General features: G+C 37.6%; 1 protein-coding gene across 6 annotated transcripts in view; it reads left to right on the forward strand.

The window, feature by feature from the left end:
- The window catches only part of LPIN1 (lipin 1), an 80,177-nt gene extending 56,523 nt beyond the window's left edge, over positions 1-23,654 (forward strand). For 4 of the 6 annotated variants that reach the window (XM_027641155.1, XM_027641154.1, XM_027641156.1 and 1 more), the window contains 10 exons: positions 2,231-2,300; positions 4,104-4,196; positions 5,824-5,897; positions 7,866-8,010; positions 9,613-9,761; positions 11,316-11,402; positions 13,783-13,935; positions 17,037-17,151; positions 19,169-19,272; positions 20,125-23,654. In XM_027641155.1, coding sequence (XP_027496956.1) covers positions 2,231-2,300; positions 4,104-4,196; positions 5,824-5,897; positions 7,866-8,010; positions 9,613-9,761; positions 11,316-11,402; positions 13,783-13,935; positions 17,037-17,151; positions 19,169-19,272; positions 20,125-20,284 — 1,150 coding nt within the window. In that variant the 3' untranslated portion in view covers positions 20,285-23,654. Of the gene's footprint in view, positions 1-2,230; positions 2,301-3,903; positions 3,982-4,103; positions 4,197-5,823; positions 5,898-7,865; positions 8,011-9,612; positions 9,762-11,315; positions 11,403-13,754; positions 13,936-17,036; positions 17,152-19,168; positions 19,273-20,124 lie in introns of those variants that run through there. The other 2 variants (XM_027641159.1, XM_027641158.1) reach the window with 2 other exon arrangements.
- Positions 23,655-24,481: the final 827 nt, after the last annotated feature.

Raw genomic sequence — 24,481 nt, forward strand, 5'->3', positions numbered from 1 at the left:
GAAAGATTCAATTCCATGGTGAATTCAGCCCCTTCTAGTTACCTTTCCTCCATTAAATTGAAAGTAAAGAGCAGTTTCAAATGACCTATTAGAGCTAACTGACACAATTTGAATTTCAAGAAGCTGCTATTAAATGCTGATAGTATTCACACTCAATGGACAGAGTAAAAATTAAATATGATATGAACTTGCTAAGGCTTGCCCTGAGCCACTTTGAATAATTAATATTTGCAGGGATGTGTCAGTCTGCTTGCAGTCACTCAGTACCCAGCAATTTTTTTGTATGTACTGAATATTTTGCTAATATGCCTCTCTGGAGGCATTGCTTTTCAAGACTTGTCAAACTTCAGCCACTGAGTACGAGACATTTCTGCAAGGCTAAGATTATTTCATGTTTATATTGCCAGCAGCAGGGCAGCACTGTAGTCTATACCATATGCAGATGCAGCTATTTGATGGATTCTTTAACTTAAAACCTTACACCTGGCAAAGTGTTAGAGGATAGAGGAGACATCATGGCATTGTGCTGCACTTAGAGGTTTGGCTACCCTTAGTCACAGACATTGCCTATGCAAATCTCATGTACCGTGTGTATTGTGTATGTTATGGCCTCTTACCTGACCCTCTCTGTGCTCTGAGGTGAGTGATTTCCTGCTTCCCTGACAGAGTCATTTGGATTTGATGATAGTATTTACCTGCCTACTGAATGTGTTGGAAATAAAAGAGTACTTAGTGAGGATCTTACTGTCATATTCTCTGAATATTGTGTGAGCTTCAGCTTCCCTAGACAATGGATACTGTAATTGTCCTACTATCTGTAGCAAGAGTTGACCCCTGTTCAACATGTAATAGCAGAAGCTTGACATTCTACAGACTACATCCCTTGACCTTTATGTAGTTCCTTGATGAAAAAATGGAAAACCTTGTAAAAAATGTGGCTCATGCTGTGATAATGAGGTATAGTAAGGACATTAGCTGGATGGATGGTTGCCAGAGAGTTGTGGTCAATGGCTCTATGTCCAGGTGGAGGGTGATAATGAGCAGTGTCCCTCAGGGCTCTGTCTCGGGACTGGTGCTCTTCCGTATCTTTATCAATGACGTAGACTGTGAGATGGAGCACACCGTCAACAAGTTTGCAGATGACACAAAACTGAGTAGTGCAGTTGAATCAACAGAAGGAAGGGATGCCAGCCAGAGGGACCTGGACAAACTCGAGAGATGGGCCCATGAGACCCTCATGAAGGTCAACAAGTTCAAATGCAAGGTGCTGTGGCTGGGTCAGGGCAATCCCAGGCATGAGTACAGACTGGGAGATGAACTCATTGAGAGCAGCCCTGTGGGGAAGGACTTGGGGGTTCTGGTGAATGAAAAGTGGGACATGAACCAACAGTCTGTGTTTACAGCCCAGAAGGCCAACCATATCCTGGGCTACATCCAAAGCAGTGTAGCCAGCAGGTCAAGGGAGGTGATTCTGCCCCTCTGCTCAGCTCTGGTGAGACCCCACCTGCAGTGCTGTGTCCAGGTCTGTCGTCCCCAGCACAGGAAGGACATGGATCTGTTTGAGCAAGTCTGAAGGAAGGACACAAAGGTGTGATCAGAGGGCTGGAGCACCTCTCCTATGAAGACAGGATGACAGGGGTGGGGCTGCTCAGCCTGGAGAAGAGAAGGCTCTGGGGAGACTTCATTGCAGCTTTTTTCTGCTTCAAGGGAGCTTAGAATAAAGGAGAGCAACTTTTTACATGGGCTGATAGTGATAGGGTAAGGAGGAACAGTTTTAAACTAAAAGAGGAAAGATTTAGATTAGATGTTAGGAGGAATTCTTTACTGTGAATCGCTGGAACAGGTTGCCCAGAGAAGTGGTAGATGCACCATCCCTGGAAGTGTTCAAGACAAAGTTGGATGGGGCCCTGAGTAACTGGTCTAGTGGCAGATGTCACTTCCCTTAGCAGGTGAGTTGGAATTAGATGATCTTTAAGGTCCCTTCCAACCCAAACCATTCTGTGATTCTGTGATGACTTGAGGAATGTGTGACAAATACCCTTTCTAAAGGGTCTAGCTTCTCTTACATACCCTGAAAAGTATATGCCATAAATACCTGTGGAATAAGATGGGTCTGTTATTACTAGTGCAGACCAGAGTTTGATCTGTGTTTCATGGCTTTAACGTGCCAGATGATAAATATGAAGTAGATTGTGAATTGGGATTACAATTGTCTCTCTTGCGTGCCCAGGTACTATAACTGGACGACAGCTGGTCCCCTTCTGCTGGCAATGCAGGCATTCCAGAAACCTTTGCCAAAGGTGAGATTGAACATGAAGATTGGTAAGAAGAGGAGTTGTGAAATTATACCATTGATTAAGGGAGGGAAGAGGGTTGTTGTACAAGAGAACACAGTATTATCTATCCACACATAACTGTTTGTCTAGCCTATGCTAAGGTCTAAATAAGCCAGACTAAGTTTGGTTTGTGAACAGTGTTTGGCTGCCAGGTGATTACAAGTATTTTGAAGAAGGAAAACTTCCTTTTTTACTTCGTTAATATGGATTGTAAACATAAATTATGTTGGCCCATGTTAGTGTTTGAGAAAAATCACCTATGAGTGTGAAATTCAGTGTGTTCATATTTTTGTTTAGTGGTTAATGTGTATTCTGAAGACTGATAACTTTTTAGGCAGTGCAATTTTAGTTTAGTGGAGAAACCGATATTTATAGTTGGAGCAGTCTGTATGATTGGGAAGATTTACTTTGTTGAACTGTACCTCTGAAACTAAAATTACTCATTTATTCTACCAGTCATCCTGCTGGTTTTCCTCACGACTTGTTATTTAGAGTTTTGGTTTGCTATAGTTATGAAACTAAGGAATTGAAATACTAAGATATTTTATTAAAACAGACACTGTGAAGTGATTGAAAACTGAAGTTTTTGCAAAAAGAAATCACTCGTGGTTTGTAAAATAGACTTAAATGCATGTTTAATTTTAAGCATGTGAATTCTCTCACTAAAAGTCAATAGGACATCTGCTTGAAGTTATCAATATGTTTGAGAACCTCTTTAAATTGTAGCTGTTGTTCTCATTGGTGGCATTCCATTCTCAGTAGCTCCATCTACTCTCTGTTTTTGTTATTTTGTTTAAAAAACTGTCATTTGCTCAACTTTATTCCTCTGTAATTCCTTTTTTGACCTCATATACTTCAAATAATACAGTGGAGAGAACCTAGGGAAAAACTGAGAAAAGGGGTACATTGTTCCACACATTAGCTGAGTGAAGCCTCCCTTTACTGCTAAGACTTCTTTGAATTTTTTTTCAATTTTTAAAAAATCACTAATGAACATCACAGCTTCCTTTTGGTGACTTTGCTTACAGTGGAAGCTAGCATCTTAGAAAGGCAGTAGCTAAGCTGTTCCAGGGCATATCAAACCCTGTGGCCACCTTTACTATAATATTTTCCCTTTTCATCTTTTGCTACTCTCTGAGTGAAAGAATTCAGCTCTCCTTGTTGCAATGCATAAGGCTCTAGTCATTATGGATATTGAAAGAAACTTCTCTACTTATGTCTAGTACATAGAACCAATGAAAAGTAACCAGGGTTTATAAAAAAACCCAATTCTAACATTGTCATAAAAGCTAGTGATGTCTTTGCTTTTTTTCTAAACTGGTGGTTAATGATGAACTTTGCAGTTATTTTTAAATGAGAATAGCCATCTTGCCTGTCAGTTTTTTACTGTTTTGCATGACAGCTCCTTCAGAAAGTGATATTTTTCCTTTTTTTTAACATATAATTTGTGCTAAATAACTTAAAAACAGTAGGTTCTCCATTCTAGACATTATACTAATATCTCTTTATGCTTTTTTTCTTCTTTGGTTTGGTTTCTTTTTCATTTTCCTTTTAAATATACCATAAGTATTCATGCTTAAGTTACTTCAGAGCAGCTCTGGATACCATTAGATTTTGCTTTAGTAGAATGTATGGTCCACAGACAGTATGTTTACTTTTATTCTATTTATTATCAGTTAAAATTGTGTGTTTGGCACTTTTTCTTTTACATATATCAGGTTGTCCTTTGTTTTGGGCCTTTTTTATGTTACCATCCATTTATCACAGGCAACTGTGGAATCTATAATGAGGGACAAGATGCCCAAAAAAGGTGGAAGGTGGTGGTTTTCATGGCGAGGGAGGAACAGCACTATTAAAGAGGTAAGTTTAAGAAGCAAGCAAGAGTTTCTTTTTTGTTGCAATGGGAAGGCTGGGTATCTCCATATTCATCCCTCAGAACTTTACTTCAGAGAGCAACTCAGTAGTCAGTTTGACTGAGGATGTAGACATTAAGAGCTATTTAAACATGGTCTGGAGTCTAATTTCTTTTGACTTCAGAAAACTTTGGATCAGACCCTACCTGAAACATTTGACTGAAGAGTTTTGGTTCTCCCTTTATTTTTATAAAAAAATCTGAGGCAGTATTATCTAATCTATTAAATCTCTGTTTGGGAACCTAGAATCAAATAGTTGTGCCACTAATTTAATGTTTTAACGCAGATGACCTACCTTTCTGCAGCTTTCTTTTGATAGTTGAGGAGCAGACATATTTATGAGTAGTGTGAGCTGTAAAATTCAGCAAAACCTAAGATGGAAAACTGTATATATATATATATATTAGTTTGAAAGTCTTCTGGAGTTTCTTTTCAAAGCATTAAAAGTTTGTGGTAACAGTCTTAAAGCCATGGATGAACATTAAAGAACAGTGAAAAAAACAAAGCTTTATATGAAATATTGATCTCCTGTCTAGACATATTTAATCTTTAAAATTTTCTAATAAAACCTCTTCATAGTAATTTATTCTACTGAAGCATTAGTACTTGAGGGGAGAAAATGACTTCTAATACAATTTTATGGTTATGCCTCAGTCAGGAACTTCTTTAGCCTTGAAATAACCATTGTACTGATCTGTGGGTATGGGCTTCAGAGCATGAGATTTTAGTTTTGTAGTTGTTTGAAGTTTTTAGAATTTACCTCTGGAAGTATTTGGTTATCTCTTGAGTTGTCGAACTATTCACTATTTAAAAATCTTGTGGAATGACAATCAGTAGTGTTCAGGATTTACTCAAGAGCAGTTTGGAGAGTTTTATTTGATTAAAAATTTTAATGATTCTATGAAAGGGAATTGCATTTTTTTTCCATCTCCAGAGTCATACTTTGCTTTTTCAGGTGAAATCTAGGTATTTGAGGTGTATGAACTGAGTAGTTATGGAGTTGATCCCAGAACTTCAACAGTACTAGATATAAAATCTGATATTTCTCTACTTCTTCCATGCAAAACTAAATCTCAATTACCCTCTGGGTTTTATATTTTAATTTTTTAGGTCTTTGAACAGCCTACATTCTTTAAGGAAACCATGAGATTTTACTTTGCCTACAAGCAAAGGAAACAAACATGCTGATAGGCAACTATCAGCAAGACAAGAGGGCATGGTCTCAAGTTGTGCCAGGGGAGGTTTAGGTTAGATATTAGAAAGAATTTCTTTACAGAGAGGGTAGTCAGATACTGGAATGGGCTGCCCAGGGAAGTAGTGGATTCTCCATCCCTTGAAATTTTTAAAAAGAGACTGTATGTGGCACTTAGTGCCATGGTCTAGTAACCGCAGCGGTAGTGGATCAAGGGTTGGACTTGATGATCTCAAAGGTTCCTTCCAACCCAGCTGATTCTATGCTATTGATTTTTTCCAAGTTCATACAAGACAGAATTTGATTTTCAAGTGTTTTTCTAAAGACATTTGCTTTCTGCTCAACAGGAGATGCCTAGCTACTCATACTTGTGTTTTTGCAGGAAACAAAGCAAGAGCAAGGTGTGAGTGAGAGTGGACTTATAGAAGACTCTTCCCAGATGAGCAGGGCAAACAGGTATCCTCAAAATTATCTGTACCTCAAATAAGCAAGAATTACCTTTTAAAAGTGAAAGCACCTGGTATGTTTTGATCAAAGAAATGCTGTCTCAGTGAAATAAGTTTAGTTTGTTACTAATTGCACAACATAAGTGCAGATAGGAGGGCTCTGCCCATGGCAGGGTTGGCAGACCTAGTGGGTGCACCCTGGCATTTCTGTGGTTTGGCTGGCAGCTCTGTGGCACACATTCCCATTTCAAGGGAACATCATGGATGAACTTATGTTTTTGTCAGATCCCAGTTGCTAAAATTTTCAATTTACTTGGATTTATGGCCTGACCACTTAAATTGTTCCTGCATATTTTGGGAAGTTCAGGGGCCTAAGACTTTCCAGAGTGTTTTTCACAGGTAATAGCCATGTTTTCTGTTACTTCTTTCAAGGATTGCAGGAGTCTCTTCCTTCTTGTGCTCCAGACGAATCACAGCGTATAGCCAGAATCTCACCTTTAGGAAGCTTTCATAAGCTTTTCATAAGCTTTAACTTGCTTTGGAGGGATGAGTTGCCCAGGAGCAGCTCTTCTACCTTGCCCCTTTTCTGTGCTTACAGATCTTAATGTAAAGGCAGCTCATCTATGTGCTGTCTAAACTTACAGTTGAAAAGTGCCAAATTTAGATATTCTCATTATGTTAAGTTTGGGAGTCACATTTCTGAAACAAAAAGTCATTACTGTTGTTCTTTCTGGTGGTCAGCAGCTGCAATCCAGGTGAGTGGGCTGGAAGGAAGATTCCTCATTCTGTAGGAGACTGGCTGTTGTCTCTCTTGCCTCTCTGAGATTGAGAACCGTGGAATAAATCAGGAAGGCTGATTTTACTTTTAAGGATGACACATGACATTTAGGTCTGTTTCTTACATGGTTGTTTAAAGATAAGCTTTAAAGTGGGATTAAGACTTCAAGCAGACTAGATTCTGAAATTGGTGTTCTTTGTTTAAATTTTAACTGGCCTTAGAAGTCTGTAATTAAAAATTTACTGTTTGCCATCACAATGTGACAAGTGGGATGTTGAGAAAAGCTTTTGAGATGTCACAAAAGATAAAATAGGCTTTTAAATGTTGCTAGTCATGACATACAGTACCTTGATACTGGGTCAAGACTTCCTAACATCAAACAATGTCCAGGTGTGATTGAATAAGAGGGCAAATGCTGATTGTTTGAAAGATAAGATTTGTAGGATCTGAAAGAGTATTTTACCTTCTGCCTACAGTGATAGATTTTTTTTTTTTTACTGTAGGAAAACTTTTTCTCTGAAGAAAAATACTCTTAACAAATCTCTAAAAAATGGTTGTACCAGAAAAAAAAGACCCAACCTATACCAGTGCATATTTAAACAGAATAGTGTGAGGGAGCTCAGGTTTTATGACTTTTCTTCATTGTATCCTGAATGGGATAATCCTGAAAATTCTGGAAAAGAATAATCCAATAAGCTGAACTTAATCAATGAAAGAGAAAGATGAGTTACTTTCTATAATAAAATTTCCACCACCTGCATTTCTTTTTTATTAATTTTTAAATTCTTTGGGGAAGGAGAGAACGGGTAAGAGACAGCCAGAATAACAAATGCATCTCTCTTCTCCTGAGAACAGAGGATTTTTTGTAGTTATAGTATCTGGTGGGTATTTTTTTTTTTACCACTATGAGAATTTTGAGTCAATACAGCACATTAATTTATATTTGTTAAATTTAAGTAGTGAAAACAAGTGAATGGCTAGAGAAATCCAACTATGAATAATGGGGAACATGCATGAATGAAAATTCAGTGCTTCATTGATATATTCAAAGTCATATTGTGAATGACCTCCTGTGAGACAGTACTTGGAAGCAGAGAACCAAGGACTTACTTGGTGACTCACTGTTAATGCATTTTTAATGGATGCTGAGATGCATTTACTGACATGATAACATCATTTTCTGTGTGTGCAATGTTCCAGAATAAAAGATGAATCTTCTTCAAGCGATGAAGACCCTAGAGCTGCCAAACAAAACCTTGGGTCATTACAAACCAACTCCAGTCATCTCTCATTATTATCTGGAGTCAGTTACAAAAAATCACTTCGGCTCACTTCTGACCAGCTTGTGAGTTAATTTTACATCCTTGTCCTAAATGTCATTTCTAGTACGATATGAACCACATTGTTATTCAGGCTTGCAAAGCTTAATTACCTCTCATGTCTTCCATTTAATTCTCTCTCTTGTTACATTTTAAAAAAAATCAACTTTCCCTTTCTCTTTTATATATTAAGCATGAATGTTGTTCCTTGCAGCAAGTGCTGGCATTCAGAGGTGGGATTCCATTTAGAAAAAGGTCAAAATTAAATTCCAAAGTATGTACTTTTACCTGTGTAAAAGTGTACTGGAGCCACATCATTTTTTGTAGTATATATAGTGTGTATATGTTTATCCACAGGCCTCTCTTTTTTCTTTTTTTCCTTTTCTCCTTTCCTTCTTTCCTTTCCTCTCATTCATAGGCAGACAGTCACATTTTGCATAAATACAGTTTTCTGTTAATAACTTGTAAAAGAGCTTCTTGTGAACTTACTATGAGGCCAGACTATTAACTGCTTTGAAGCCATTTCTTTTCCTCTGTGACAGAGGTGTTTTGACTAACAGTGACAAAACTGTTTCAGTTTTGTGTTCTGTACATTTCAATTTGATCTGGAAAAATGGGCTACTTCAGGAAAATACTTTTTGTCGTCTTATCTGCAGGCAATCGGTTTTCTGAAGGAAACGTACACAAGGTGTACGAGATTAAACAACCCATTGCTCACTGCCTGGATAATTTGTAAGAAATACAGAATTTTTCCCAAGAGATAGATGGCATGTGTTGGTAATTTTCTATAGCAAACAGAAAGCAAGGGTGGCATAAATATATTGGTATGTTTCAGTTTCAGAAACCTTGCAGAAGTTAACTGAAGCTAAAACTGCTCTTAAATTGTTTTCTTGATGAAACAGTGGCTGAGACTGATCAGTTACCCATCAGTTATTCTTCATTCCCACCTCCTTTTCACTTTTTTACTAATTGAAAAACAGCTGTGAAAGATAACTAAGAAAAAGATACACTTAGAGTATTAAATTCCTACAGGTTTGGGGAAAATGAACAGGTAGGTCCACAAATAAAGTCAAATCAATAGTCTCTTGTCCAGCATGTCACTGAGTAACACAGGAAACAGTGAAAGTCAGCAAAGTGGGAGAGTGAAGGATATTTAGTGGAGGCTGAAGGGTAATAGGTCATGTGGTGTGAGAGGTAGGTTCTTATATGAAAGAGATGAAATACCACAGAACACAAATCCCCATATAAACAGTCTTAATTAGAGTTTATGGAACTTCATGTTACATGCCGCTGCATGTGTATCTATATCTCAGAATAGACCATCCCCAGAGATGGTCCCTATTCCACCATTTGTTGCTGTTTATGTGAACATCTGGGGATTTTATTTTTTTTAAATATACCTTAATTACGAAACAGGTTTTTTTTATTTGCTTTGTTCTGTTCTATATATCAATGCCTAATATACACAACAGAGGACAAACCTCTACTGTCCTTATTTAGACCACAGCTCTGCTGAAAGCAGTAAGATTCAGTGTGACCGAGACAATGATCATCTGTGGCTTTCTGTTTGCACTGTGCCCATTTCACATGCTCAGTTTGTTGATCATCTAGCTGATAATGTCTTGCAGAAAAGCTTAAAGCTCAAGAATGGCCCCAACGATGTGACCTTTAGTGTTACAACACAGTATCAAGGCACTTGCCGCTGCGAAGGCACCATTTACCTATGGAATTGGGATGATAAAGTTGTTATTTCTGACATTGATGGAACCATCACACGGTAAGTTCATGAACAGGGAGAGACTTTATCTGCAAGGACAAGTTTCCCTTTAGACTAAAGGCAAAAATAATTAGCAGGGAATTCTGAGTCAGAGAATCATTACATTCCAGTATTTTCTGAGGGTGTTTATTTTTAAAAAAAAATTCGGCTATCAAACAGTGCAAGAATCCTTAGCTGAATTCTTAATTTAATAAAGATACATGCCATATGTTCCCATTATTTCTCACCTATTGGTGTTTCATGATAGTATTTACAGTAGTATTGGAGGACTTTCTGCAAAATCCTAACTTTTTTGCTGCAAGACACTTAAGAAGCACACTTGCTGCGTTAAAAAGAAGAAACACGAGAATTTTGTTTTAGAAGAAATTACTGGGACATTCCAGTGAGAGGCATTATTATTATTTAGAAGTCAAGACTCCAGAATCAGTTTCAGAATTAGAATCTGATAGAAAATTTCAGATCAGTATAAAAACCCAGAATTTTGGAGTGACCAAAATGTTTCACTGACTCGCTGATTTTTATTTAGTTAGTTATTTAACATTGCGGAAAACAATTGTGTGTGGAACAGAGGAAACACAAAAACATTGTCTTTTTAAGTGAAATGCTTAGATTTTGTTTATAAACCAGTTTATTTCAAAATGAAACTTAGCTTTATGTAATGAGAAAAAAGAACGAGGAAAAATAATTTCCAAGAGTAATCTGGGAGAAACTAAAATACTTGATTTAAACTGAAACTCTCTTCTTTCTTGTGATTTATCCATTGTATTGCAGACTTCTTTTTCAGTGTAAACTTTTTTTTTTAAGCTTCAGTAAAGTTAATGGGATCTATTCTTCACTCTGTTGTTGAGCTGCCCAGAGTTACTTAATCACTTCACCTTACAATACCAGTGCAAATCCACCCTAAACTGCTGCCCAATGTTTTTCCCTCTATGATGGAAGATATTCAGGGTGTGGACTTGTTGCTGTGTATCTGTACAATGCTTAGTCAAGCAAGGTGTCTGTTTGCACCATTTGTTATTATACTGTAAATAATTTTCTCATATAAAACAGGAAATATATTGAAACCAGAATAAATATTTCAAAATACTTCATATGTGACCAACTCCTGGCTTTATGTGGAGAAGTTTGAAGTAAGCTAGAGTGTGACTTATCTCATGCTCTCAATTTCCCGTAAACTTCCCTTATGAATATATTTGGTTTATTTAGAAAATATTTAATGTAAACCTCAAAAGGTATGCTTAGTACTGGTGGCCTCCTACGTGTCTGATTGATGGCCTATGTGCTGTAATTTCCATGTTACTTTATGGGTCACAAGCTTATCTGTCTTGGGGAATAAGAGTAATTAAAACAGTGTGGCCGAGGATGAGCACATCAGTCTGTCTCAAAAGAAAGGGGAATAAAATAATCCTCCTCTGATTACAATCTGTACCTTACAGAAAACATTATTTTCATTTGCTGCTAGCCAAGTAAGGTAGTGGGGTTTGTATTATTCTCAACTGTTATTATAAGTGTTGGGTTTTTTCAGTTCAGTTATATTGTTTTTCCTTTATTTAGGTCAGATACTTTAGGTCATATTTTACCAACTCTTGGCAAAGACTGGACACACCAAGGGATTGCAAAGTTGTACCATAAAGTGAGCCAGTGAGTATTCAGTAAATCTGTTCATGCATCTGTGGCTTGTTTGTGTTTATTTATTTGCACATAAAAATTAAAACTTCTCTCAAGTTTCTTTTAACCTATAAGGGTAAAAATTTCATCAATATCTTATCACTTCAGTGATGCTTACACAGTGCAGACATCTACTGCATGGTGTCCAGAGCAAAACCTGCTTTGTGATACCAAAAGCAAAAGTCCCCTATCTATGAGCAGTGATTGCTCTTCCAACCATCCCAAACAGATACCTACAGTTAGTTCCAAAGACTGTAGTAATTTGAACGAGTTATACAGTTGCAGCGTGTAATTTTTTTAATACTGATGATTATACAATTTATTTTGTTATTCCTCTATACAAGTGTTTGTTGCTATTCCATTGTTAAATTGAACTGTTAGGAAGGATCAGTCTTAAAATATTTTTGTGTCATTGGTCAATTTTGAGAGTAGGTGATAAGTAAACATTGCTTAAAGTACAATTTAAAGTTATCGAAAGTCAGTAAGGCATATGCTGTGAACAGCCTAAGGAAAAGGCTTTAACCTGGCAACATCAGTTACTGTATTATAATCCAGTAATTGACCTGCACTGATGCCCATTGGTCCACAGTGATAAATACTTTCCATGCCACTGGAGGAGGTAAAGGGTTGGATTCACCATGTTTAGGTGTGGCTTTTACATTCTCCGTAATCCATGGAAAAAGGTGGGCATCTTCAAAAAGTAGCTCAGTACACCTGAGATCTAACCATGTTTAGAAAAAAATATTTTTTCCATTAGCTATTGAAGAAATACTGGGCAACAGTATATCAGCTGTGCTCTAGGTCAGTTAATGTCATTAACAAGAAGACTATCTGGGTATTACCTAGAGCAATATATTCCAAAAAATTGGGGATGTTTCCTCTGATGAATATGAACAGTAGAAAAACAATCCGACAGTACCAGCTCACATGGGGTGATGTGTGGGAATGCTTCTAGGTGAGCAAGGCTGGTGCAAAAGTACAGATGTACTGTTGGTTCCGTTGATACATTTTACAATGTAGTCAAGCCATTGTGTACACTGGAAAGACAAAGACAGAGTATGGTGAATTTTGTAATTACCCACTGAGAGAAAAAAGGAAATGAGGAAAAATTAATTGATGTCAGAATGGGATCAGATAAAGTATCTGATTTTAATTTTTACAAGGAGGATTACTGATTGCTGTTTTCTTTTATTGTGTTTAAGTCAGCTTTTCTTAGATATTCAAATTACCATAAATGTACCTCTGGTACACATCACAACTGTCCTCTTAGTTAATCTGATTTGTTCTGTGTGCTAGGGTTATGCTAAGGTTTGTTTACTGCTTTTTGTTTTACATGGATGATGAATTATAAATTATGGATGATGAAATCTAATTATGCCAGAGACACTTGTCTGTGTGTAAACATACGTGTACACAGAAAAGACAAGACAGCCTCGGAATTCACATGCTGAGTTCTGTGTATAAGCTCTGCATTACATTTGGTGAAAATATTAATTAATTTTTTTAATTGCAGTTGTTATTTCTGTGCCTGCCAGCACTGTCAGTTGTTAGGGCTTTGGTGATCATAAACATAGGGGAAAAAATAGATTTGAGTCATGTTGGTTTTCAAATTACTGAGTTAATTACGTAGTGGCTGGATATTACAGCTGAACACCATATAAATGTTCAGTAGTTAGATCTAATGACCATGCATGCACTGAATACAATATTTCTGTATTTTATGAACAGTAATTTCTTTATAGGAATTGGAAAGTAAACTGCTATTAAGTTGAACTAGTATCAGATAGGACTCTGTTCTGCCATGAACAGAACCAAAGGCAACCTATGACTTCTACCAAAACTTATTTCAGTGTCAAGTTAAGGATTACTTCTCATACTGTATTTTGAAGTTCAAATTTGTTTCAACTTGAACTAATATGTTACTGCTGCAAATATACTAGTCTGTTTTTGTAGAGGCCCAAGAGGCAGGAATGCAATACTCTTAGTAAAGCAAAGGCCTATACACCATTATCTGTTTTATACCAAGTATTTTCATCTTCACAGTTGTCATTTCAGTTAATTCATGGTTCTACCATGCAGGGGTGGATAGGAAACCATGAGGAGTCATAAATCATGAGAAGAGCAGAGATAAATGACCCCTCTTTAGGTGCAATCACAAAATGCAGTGGAACTAGATAGGTTTTAATTATTCAGGTTTCTGGCATAAATGTTTTTATTCCTTTTAAATCAAGTTACGTTAAACATAAGTCTAATAGTCATGACTTGGTTAATGTAAAAGTAAGCCCAAAAATTATTAATACTTAAGTACCTGCTTTATTTTTACAGTAGTTTCTTCTTTTGTATCTGCTCACAGAAATGGATATAAGTTTTTGTACTGCTCAGCACGTGCTATTGGAATGGCAGGCATGACCAGAGGATACTTGCACTGGGTCAATGAACGAGGAACTGTGCTGCCTCAGGGACCAGTGTTGCTGAGTCCAAGCAGCCTGTTCTCAGCTCTTCACAGGTAATGCAATTTTGCTTTTATGCAGAAAGAAACTGCAAGGTTGGTGGAGGCTGAATTCTCAGCTTTTTTAAATGGGAGTGCTTGAAATAATTTATGATTATTTTTTTTTCTTACATATTGATGCAAAATTTCACTAAGAAGAAATTTTGTTAGAGAAAGACCAAAATTCAATAGATAGTTAATAGATGGTTATCTTAGTTTATGTCTTAGATGTATGTTGAGGCATGTCTGTGTTCTCTGTTTACCAATAGCTACTGCTTGGTGACTTCATGTGTTTAATATTCATTCATTCATGGCTAGGCTTCGTGAACAAGGATTTGGGAGGGGCTCTACCCACATTTGCTGCAAGTGCACTCGTGGCTAAAGAGGCCAATACCAGATAGACAAGTCCGGTTGCAAAAGGCCCAGCAGAAAGACTCCTTGGATGGAATCGGCAAGACATGATTCTTTCTACGTTGTCTTTTCTCCTCGAGAGTGATCCTGTGTGCGTTCTCAAAAGAAGCAGCAGTGTTATAGATGGTGTGTCTCCAGACCTCCTGATTGGAGGCCAGAGTAGACCAGTGATGAAGATCAATATGGCCAAGGCTGAGATGTTGTTTCAGGGAGTCCTTCTATCTTCTCTTTGGAGCTCCTCTCTTGTGGCAGCCGATGGGAAGTTCACCATAAAGCACAATCTTAGGGAGGCGGTGGTCCTTCATCCTGGAGACGTGCCGTGCCCAGTGCAGCTGTGTTCTCAGCAACATGGCCTCACTACTTGTACACGTGACAGTTTGTGGGCAATTAGGGCAGAATGATGCTCAGGACATCCACTATCCGCAGTATCAAACATGGCTCTGATGTTCCAGAATGCGAGTGTCAGTTTGGGTACACCTTTGAAGGCAAACATCTTTGTTTGACCACAATTAGAAGATGCCTGTTGGCTGCGGTTAACCAACCAGGTGAAGGGTGGAGATGAGCTTTGGTTAGGCCACCTTTCCTGGGCCCCTCTCTGTGTGGAGCAAGCAGTGCTCTCCTTGAAAAAGGCTGCTTGGTCATTCAGGATGCTGCCAAAAGAGACTGTCATCTCTGGGGTCACTCGACCAATGTCCTGAACCGCCTGCATGCAGGGTTGGGTCTGCGGCTTCCAATGCACCTTTCACCTGCCGTTTCGACCCTCACCTGTTGCTACAGGGCTTTACAAACGTGGGTATAACCTTCAGGTCTGTGCAGTAGATTTTTTAGGTGAGACGCAGCATGCGCAGAACTGGACCCACCCTTTAATCCTAAGGTTCATCTGCCAGGGCTGAGCGAGCTTGGATGGTGGCAGCGAGGTCCTCAGGATGTAGGTTTAATTAGAGTATCCTCTTAGATGAATGGCCTTACAGGGCTAAGCCAGCTCCATCTGCCTGGGTTTGGAATTAAAATTGTCCTTCTCCTGGGATGACTGCCAGGAGACTAGTGAACCCATCCTGCCCATGAAGACATTTTAACTGACCCTTCAGTTTTGACCTTTCTGGCATGGGAGACCCTGCCGAAGGCATGTACCTTCACCAGCATAGCTCACAACCTCATAGGGGGTGTTTAATATGGTGTGTATTTAGCTATAGGAGAAATGTGGACGTTTTAATAGCAATCCTTCTTGTCTTGATCTGTAAGGTGTTCCAATTGACATAAATATATTTTTGTGTGAGATTATTTCTTATTGGGTTTTGAAGAAATTCATGTGAAAATGAAATGAACTTTTTACGTACCTGACTGCACTGTGGAATTCTGTGTGGACAGTGTTAGCTTTTCTAGGTGTTGAATTGCAATAAGTGAATAAGAATAGCACAGATTATGAATATCATACCTTCTTCCTAATTCAGTGAAGCATGTCAAGTGATTAATGAAAATATTTTAAACTAAGTTAAAAACTGCTGTGACAGGATATATCTCATTAGAATTTTTAATGGAAGGTTGTTCAGATGTTCTCCTGATTGAGTGACATGCTACAGGCAATCTTACCAGTCACCTTCTAAATATAAGAAACTGTGGAGGTATTACTGTGCACTTCTCAGACTGATTAAACAATAAATGCAGTGAAAAGGTAGTTACTGTTATCTTATGCTCCTCATATCTAGAAATACATTTAAAGTGATACTATTTTTGGTATCTTGTTTAGACTAAAGAATGCCCATCTTTCAGTGTACACTGTTGTAACTGCTGTGGTGTGTGGGCAATAAATTACTGCGTTGCTATCCATAGATTTAATTATTCTAGGTTTGAGATCAGGTGTATGCAACGAAAGATAGTTTTATTTGTCTATTGCACATTCTCAAACTTTACACGGATCTCCTGTTCCAAAGGGCTGTTTTACTCCTATGAACTTTCTGTCCTATTCACATCTTCCTTGACATATGTGTTGGTGCTAGGATCTGGGATTCTGAGCTTCTTAAGGCACTTTTGTGTCATGCTGGCATCTTCCTATGTTATGGGAACTCCAGACTCTGCCACCTGCTCAGTGTTCTTGCCAAGAGAAGCTGTTGTGAAAGGGCTTTTGCCCAGGGATGAGATAACTGCTCTGTTCATTAATGAATTTTATATTCTGTAAGGAGAACTGAAGAGAAATAGAAGATTCCTTTATTCCTTAACTTTTGTTAATTAACCCTGATGGAGGACCCTGACTGTAGAAGTATCTTAACAGGCTGAGTTGCTTCTAGCACATATGGTGATTGCAGTCCTTTTAAAAATAAAATTTTAAAAAAGGCACTATACACAGTGAGGGCTAATGTAATCTCTGAATCATTCTGCAGTTCACAGGAGGCATTTTTTTTTATGACAGTTTATGCCTCAGAGGGCTTGATTTAACTACTCCTTGTAATCCACCATCCTTGCTCAGTAACCATCTTTGCAATGTAGGTTTCAATAGAAGTTCCCTAGGATTTATTTACTGTGCCCATTATGTAAGCTTTGGAATGCTTGGTTTCTGTGTTCATGAGCACTCTGACTTCCAAAAGAAGTAAGAGAAGAGTGGGTGCTCTGTATCAGTATCCAGCTAGGCAAAAATGTTGAATAAAGAAAATAAAATGTTTTGTTCTGTATTTCATGTGTACTTATTCAGCTTCCTTTTTTTATAATTTCAGGGAGGTCATAGAAAAGAAGCCAGAAAAATTTAAAGTTCAGTGTTTGACAGACATCAAAAATTTGTTTTATCCTAACACAGAACCCTTTTATGCTGCTTTTGGAAACAGACCTGCTGTAAGTAATAGCTGAATTTATTTCTATTACAGAGAACAGAAAGGTTGCTGTTATTTCATGGTTCTGTTGCATTAGAGCCTAGAAGCTGTAAATGAGAGTTAAGAATATTTTCTTAGGCCCCGTACTAAGGAAAATATAAAGGTTCTTCAAAAATACTACAATGTAGGATGCAGAAATGGAAGAACAGCAAAGTAACTATGTTAGATCTGCATAAATTGGCAGTTAATCTTGTGGTGAAACACTGATCTGCTTTTAATGCACACAACTACAGTGTCAGTGAGATACCTGTGGACAGATAGAAAATATTTCAGATTAATATTGGTGGGACTTAGACTTCAGACTCTGAGTACACTCAAAAGACCTTGGATGTCTCATTGAAGTCAAAAGTTTCTACTTTGTATGGAAAGTGATAAGTTTGACATGGAGAGAGGAAGATAGGTCTCTGTCACCTGTTTGGAGACTGTATCCTTGGGCCATAGATGGCTCTCACTCCTGCCCTAGGCCAAAGAATAATTTTATGCATCTAGAAAAGGAAACAGTCTCAGGAGCCAGGACAGAAGTGGGGACCGTGGCAAGTCTTTATCCCTTCTTTAAAAGCATTATGTCAGAGGTGACAGGAGGTCCTTACTGTCCAATTGCTATATTAAATTGTTATATCATACACAGCTTAACTTCTGTTATCAAGATACCTTTAAACATATGATTCTGAAATAAGTTTTTAAAAACTTTTATGATTTTGTATTATGGATGAATCTATTTCCAGTTCCATTTTTTTGAACCTCAGGGAAATAAAATAGAATAATTATTTTCATTCATATTTGAATAAAATTTCAAGTAAAACACTAAGTTAATGTTTCTGAAGTAATTGCTGATAATTCACTTCTCTGATTGCTACCAGTGTACAGGGTTCAGGTATGTCATGTGCCACTGGCTTTGTGAAAATCAGGATCGTAGCTTTCTCAATTTTCTACTCTACTTGTTTTGGGTTTGCTTTTTGTTTTGTTTTGTTTTTCCAAGAACAAACTGGGAAATTTTTGTGCTCACAGGTCTTACAGGTGTAGACAGTGCATGAACTGCCAGATTGCTTGAATTCTTGAAGTGACTGCTGTTCACTTTTGTTCAGTTAATTTTTTTGGAACAGTCTTTACGATGTAGATATAAAAATAATCTCTGTATCTTCATTAACATTTCAGTTTTTTTCACCACCTTGGCTTTTAAAACCATGATTTATATTAGCAAAATGGAAGATTATTTTTACTCTGATCTTCTGGGAGATATTTTCATCTTTGGTTTTGTCAAACTTTTCTTCAGAACAGATCAAAACCTATTTATTGCTTTCCTTAGCAATCTGAACTTCTTAGAAGACATTCTTAATTCTTACTTCTAATTGTACTTCCCATAGTTGTATCTCCGTTGCCTGCTGGAGTTCACTGCTGCTATTTTGGCATATATTTCTTACTTTCCCTTCTTTTCCTCTTGCTCTGACATGGAGCATGGCACAAATCTGAACTCAGGAGCTAAGAGATATTTCCAGAGGTTTTAATGTAGACACATTTACTATGACTTCCTTTTGTGACCTTGTCCTTAAAAAACAATTCCTCTTTTATGTGTGAGTTATGTTTTAACCTCTGTACACTAGATAGACAGAACAATGCACTCAGGAAATTAAATACTCTCTGAGAAAAAAAAAGAAGGTGCTTTTACACCAAATATCACTAGTTTTTTATTGAATGTTATGTCAAAGGAAAGTTATTGAAAAAATTGACCATGATTTTGATTAATAGTTTAAACAGATCAATAGTTTAAACTGAAGTGGCAAACTCTTTACCTAGCAGCAAATCGTGAGTTAGATTTACCTCATTTGTAACATAATGGAGAATTTCAGGTAAACAAGAACTAAGTAAATTTAGTACCAATACTGTGTGAATATGTTCTTCTGTGTAATATATTCCATCAAGAATAAACATTATAGTGCAAAGGTAGAATCATGATTTCTCTTTTTTTCTTTTCTTTTTAGGATGTTTATTCATACAAGCAGGTGGGGGTTTCTTTAAACAGGATATTTACAGTTAACCCCAAAGGAGAACTTATACAGGAGCATGCAAAGACAAACATCTCATCGTAAGTTATATCTTATCCCTAACATCTTATGGACTAAATTAATTTGCTGTGCTAATTTGAGACTCAGGTTGCCCAAAGATCCATTCAATTTTAGTAATGAAAGATTCCTTAGAATACTTCAAAGAAAACATAAAAAATTTGGAATAAAATACAGACTTTCCACTTTCCTTCAGTTAAGCTGACAAAAGGATTTTTTTTCTGTATATAATATAATATATCCCATCTACTTTAATCATGTAAAAGAATTTTAAGTGTATGATTTAGTCTGCATAAAAATGAGACTCACTAGTTTGCTGAAGCCATCTGTCTTTTCATGGCCTTTTCAAATTTCCTTTTTCTGGAGCTCCTATCTAGAAGAGCCAGAAAACAAAATCTGAAGAGAGGGCCGAGTGCTTCCAGCAAGATGCTTAGGCCCTGGTAGCACCTACCACTGGAAATGGTGTTTAGTAATGTCAAGAGTGTCCTTAACTGAAGGGGAGCCATATGGGTATAAAATAGGAATAATCAGTTGAGCAGGGAGCTGCTTGAGCGAAGCTGGACAGAAATGGAGATGCAGAATGTGGTGCTTGAGTATTTGATCAGATAATCTGTGTGTAAAATGGCATCTGTTTCTTACTAGGTAAGTATAATTTGTTAGAATTAATGGATTAGAATGAATTTCTTATCTGAGCTGTGAATCCTTTCTGGAAGCTATTCACCAAAATTGAGTTTAGTTTTATTCCTTTGAGGAGGGTGACTTGTCCACCTTGTCTGTTGGTAGTAGTCATACCTTACTGGTTGGGGACTTAAAAAAGTTCAAAATAAGATGATCTGAAATGGGTCGGCATTCTTTTTGTTTGTTTGTTTTTCCAGCTATGTCAGACTCTTTGAAGTGGTAGATCACATTTTCCCTTTGCTAAAAAGAAGCCATTCTTCAGACTTTCCTTGTTCTGACACCTACAGTCAGTTCACCTACTGGAGAGAACCTCTGCCGCCGTTTGAAACTCAGGATGTACATCCAACCTCGTCTTAACTGCATCTCCAAGCCGTTGGCCTCTGCTCAAAGAATGAGTTGGCTTGTATTGACAGGACAGCAGGTGGCTTTTGCTGTTGACAGTTCACCTGGAATCTGTGATGATGTGAGCACTGTATTCTTTTGCTGTGAGCACACTTAGAAATGCTTTTTCATATTTAGTCACGTTTCCAGACAAGAGGAGTCTTGCTGGGAATAGGAGTTGCATTTCTAGGTCTTCACCTGGCTCCTCAAATTGTGCCGTGCACTTTCATTGCGTAAGGTCAAATAAAAGTGAACTGATGTTGGAGTTGCAGTTAAACGTGCCATAAGGTTGTAAGGTGGTTCCATGTCTGTTCTGCATCACTGAAGCCATCTTTCATCTCGTCAGAACCGCTTGCCAGTAAGGGAGCTGAAGGTGCTCACCGTTCCTGACATCGTCTGGTGACACGGACAGGGATTGCAATCCATACATCAAAATTTTTCTTTCTGAAGGAGCAAATGATTCTTCCCGTTTCCCCTTGCTTGACCAACAATTGTTTGTTTAAGAGTTAATTACTGGTCTAGATCCTCACTGATATACATCACTATAGCTGTCAAAGCCGTTTGAGCCGTGTTGATTTATTCCAGCCTGTTTTGACATGGGATATTTCTGAGGAAATAAATTATGTGTAGTCTAAATAGAAGGTAAATGAAATAGGATGGCCAGATTCTTCCAGTCTTTTTCAATTTGAGAAGTATCATGCTTCAAGAGTAGCTATTTGGATCAAGGTAAGTGGGCAAGTGGAAGATACAGGCTATACTATGCGTGATGCTCACATTATTGAAGTGGGTGATTTTCAGTAAAGGCATTTTACCCACACAATGTGCTGAGGTTCAAGATTGTTACTGAGCCAAGAACACTGAGGATTTTGTCAAAATGGAATAGTTTTATTTGAAACATTACTTTTACTAAAATGTGAATTTTGATGCCGGTGAACGATGCATCTCAGGTTTTTACTGTATGGATTTTTTTGCTTTGTCTTGTAGTGTAAAGAATGGATACTTATAGTGCAATTTACTCTCTTTTAAGGTAATGAACTCTCCTCTTTCATGTTTTTTTTCCTTATTTATCCGGACACAAGCTGTAGTTACTTTTTTTTGCTACCTACTTTTGACAGCCTTAAGACTTAAATATGCATGCTAAAAGCAATACTGCAGATCAGTTGATGATGTTTTCCAAATGGTCTGCCTTTACACAATGTGGTAGTTCAAATGTGGACTTCAAGTGCCCACATGCCAAATGATTCTCAAATGTGCTTGTAGTTAGGAAAGTAACTTTTTTTTTTACTTCTAAAATATAGTGAAAAGTCTAATTGTTCTGAAACACTGAAAATGGCAGCATGGGATTCTATGTATATTGTATTTCAGTATGGCTGAACCCATGGTTCACAAGCTGTGATCTCTGCCAGCTTGTGATCTCTGAGGCTGTGGTACGTTTTGCAGCTGCTTTGTAGTTTTTTCAGTTAAGAGTTTAATAACAGGAAGGCAGAGTGGTCCAGGAGAAATTTTAAGATATGATTATGGTTGTTATCACCCAGAAGTTTGGGAATGGCTGCTCTGTATCACATTTCTTCTGTTACAACAGATTCTGATTTTGCATGTCAAGAGTGATGGCAACGTAGATGGGATGGTAACTCTGTTTGAGGGGTTTTCTAATTTTTAGTACTGCAGACTTTATCTGGGATGTCAGTGGGCCAATTTATGATTTTTCTCTGTGCCTTCAGTAGTAACGAATATAAGCGCAATCCTTTACACAGCTGCAGTGTGCAGTGGTGAGCACTCCCTAGGTCTTCCTTTCACATGAACGCTTCTGCTTCAGGCAAGATGCATGTCCACTTTGGAGATACCAGGATTAGACACAATGAGGAACAAATGCAGATTGATTGTTCTCTCTTGGAAGTTTGAAGAAAATGCAAATACCTTTTTACTTAAAGATGGAAGAAATGTGTGGTGGATTTTCTGAAAGACAGTCAGTGGGGATTGCAGGTTGCCAAACTGAGATAGTTGCGTCTCTAAATATAGCCACACGTTCCTTTAATCATCTAATAATATTTATAATTAATGATTGAATAAATGGATAAATGTCCTAGCTGCATCCTATTGAAATTCAGTTTTGGTAAAGGCCTATTTCAATCCATTTATTATGTAAAATAAACCTAACTAACCCTTCTCTTCAATTAGAGGCTGTCAGTTTTGTTGCATTTATCCTTAACAATAGTAAAGATCTATTTTCCTAAGATATTACACAAGCAACTCCCAACAGAAAATATGCTCCCTGAAAATTCTCCACAATTAAACGATGTGATGTGTTTATTTATAAATTAATAAATAGGTAATCCAAGGTTGTTTGTCGCCATTTGTATTTCAACCCAAATAATAGTGTGACTAAGGGTCTGTTTTAATTCTGTCAGACTGTAGCCGTGGTGAAGTTCTGGTACAGGTAACCCTGAGATGCTGCAGAATCTGTCCCAGAGCTTTTCAAGACTTGGTTAAACAGGGTTATGGCTGACTTGATCCAGTGCTGGCAATCATCTGCTTCAAGGATGAAGTTGGACTGCATGACCTCCAGGGGTCTCTTCTGACCAACATTTCTGCGATTCTGTGACATTAAACGCCTTACCACTGACATGCTTGTACCCCTGTGTATCTGAAAGTTGAGATATAGCTGAACAGTGTCAGGAATGTGTGTTTGTAAAATGTTTATCAAATTTGCTCACAAAAAAGACACACATGAAAATCAAGGGTTTGACCTGCTAGAAACATCACCATACTTTTCCAGAAAGTATAAGACATTTTGATTTGGTAGCTGATTAATTTTAGCATAATATTTAAACTGCTTTGTTAATTCATATAGAAGAAAAAGGGATCGTTTAACGAATTCCTACTCTTTCTGTGAAAGAAAAAATACCAACCTTGTTTGCAGTGTAATGCTGGGTTTTGTTACAGAAAGAATATGCTAACATAAGTATGCAGAGACATTAAATCACACTATATTCAGTTCATACAATACACAGAAACTAGTATATGCAGCAGTTTATTTTCTTCAAGCGGATGGCCACACCACTCCAACTGGGTCATGAGAGGAAAAGAATACCATACTTGTGGCATTAGTTACGTTGAAGATAAAATGTTACTGCTGTAATTTGGGGAGGGAGGAGAAAGAGGGTATTGGGTATTTTTATTTATAGATATGGATTATTATTATTATTTCAAAACCTATTTATATACAGTATTTACTCTGTATATGTATGTGCTACTGCAATGATGAAAATAATTTTAACACTTCATTTTGATCTGAATGCAACAAGGGTAGAAATATATATTGTAATAAAGGCAAATATAAATTTTTTCCTGACTTTTCTATTTTTCTGTATCCTTTGACAATGGCAGAGTGCTTCTGAAGAACTACTGAAACCTGTAAAGTGTGACTTTTGTAGCTCCAGTCTCTGTTACCTGTTTCTTATTGGGGATATCCAGTGTAACTTGCACTATTTTTGCAGTTTGGCTACAATGTTTTACCCAGAGCCTTTTCAGATGCAAAGAGTTTGCTGAGAGAGATGGGACCAGGGTCTGGTCTGGCTGTTTTGGGATATGGGAGCAGCACTTTGAAGCCAAAAGCAACCAGACAGGAACTAGAGCAAATTGGAGCTGCTGGGAATCCAACCCACCCCAGAATTTTTTTGAATCTTCGTTTTGTGTAATTCCTAGTGTGACCTAAGCAAAAACTAGCCATCTGTTTTGAATGGAGATGTTGTCACTCATGGCAGTGAGACCAGATAGTCTATTTTTTTGTGTCTTTTTTTCTTTCTCCTCTTCTTTGACATTGGCCATTCTGCTGTGGAGAAACCAATACCCTTTTTTTATCTCCTGTCCCTGAGAACACTGAGCTGCCTTTTTCTCCCACTGCCAGGTTTGCTGAGCAAACTGACTGCAGTGTAATGATGCTACCAGGCTTGTGTGTGCTGGTATGAAAACAAAGATGTTTGGGGTTGATAAGGCTCTGCGACATCTCAAGTTCTCTGTTAAAAATACAAAAGCAGCCGTATTTGGGCAGCCTGCAGTCACTGCTTCTTCAGTCTTCTCTATTTTCCGTGTGTCTCTTGCTTGTATAAACATTTACCCTGGAGCTCTGGAGACAGACTTTGAAATGAAGGTGCCCTTTTAATCCAAAGTCAG

The sequence above is a fragment of the Corapipo altera genome, unplaced genomic scaffold (genome assembly GCF_003945725.1).
Source record: "Corapipo altera isolate COAL_440 unplaced genomic scaffold, ASM394572v1 46, whole genome shotgun sequence".
NCBI classification, from domain to species: Eukaryota; Metazoa; Chordata; class Aves; order Passeriformes; family Pipridae; genus Corapipo; species Corapipo altera.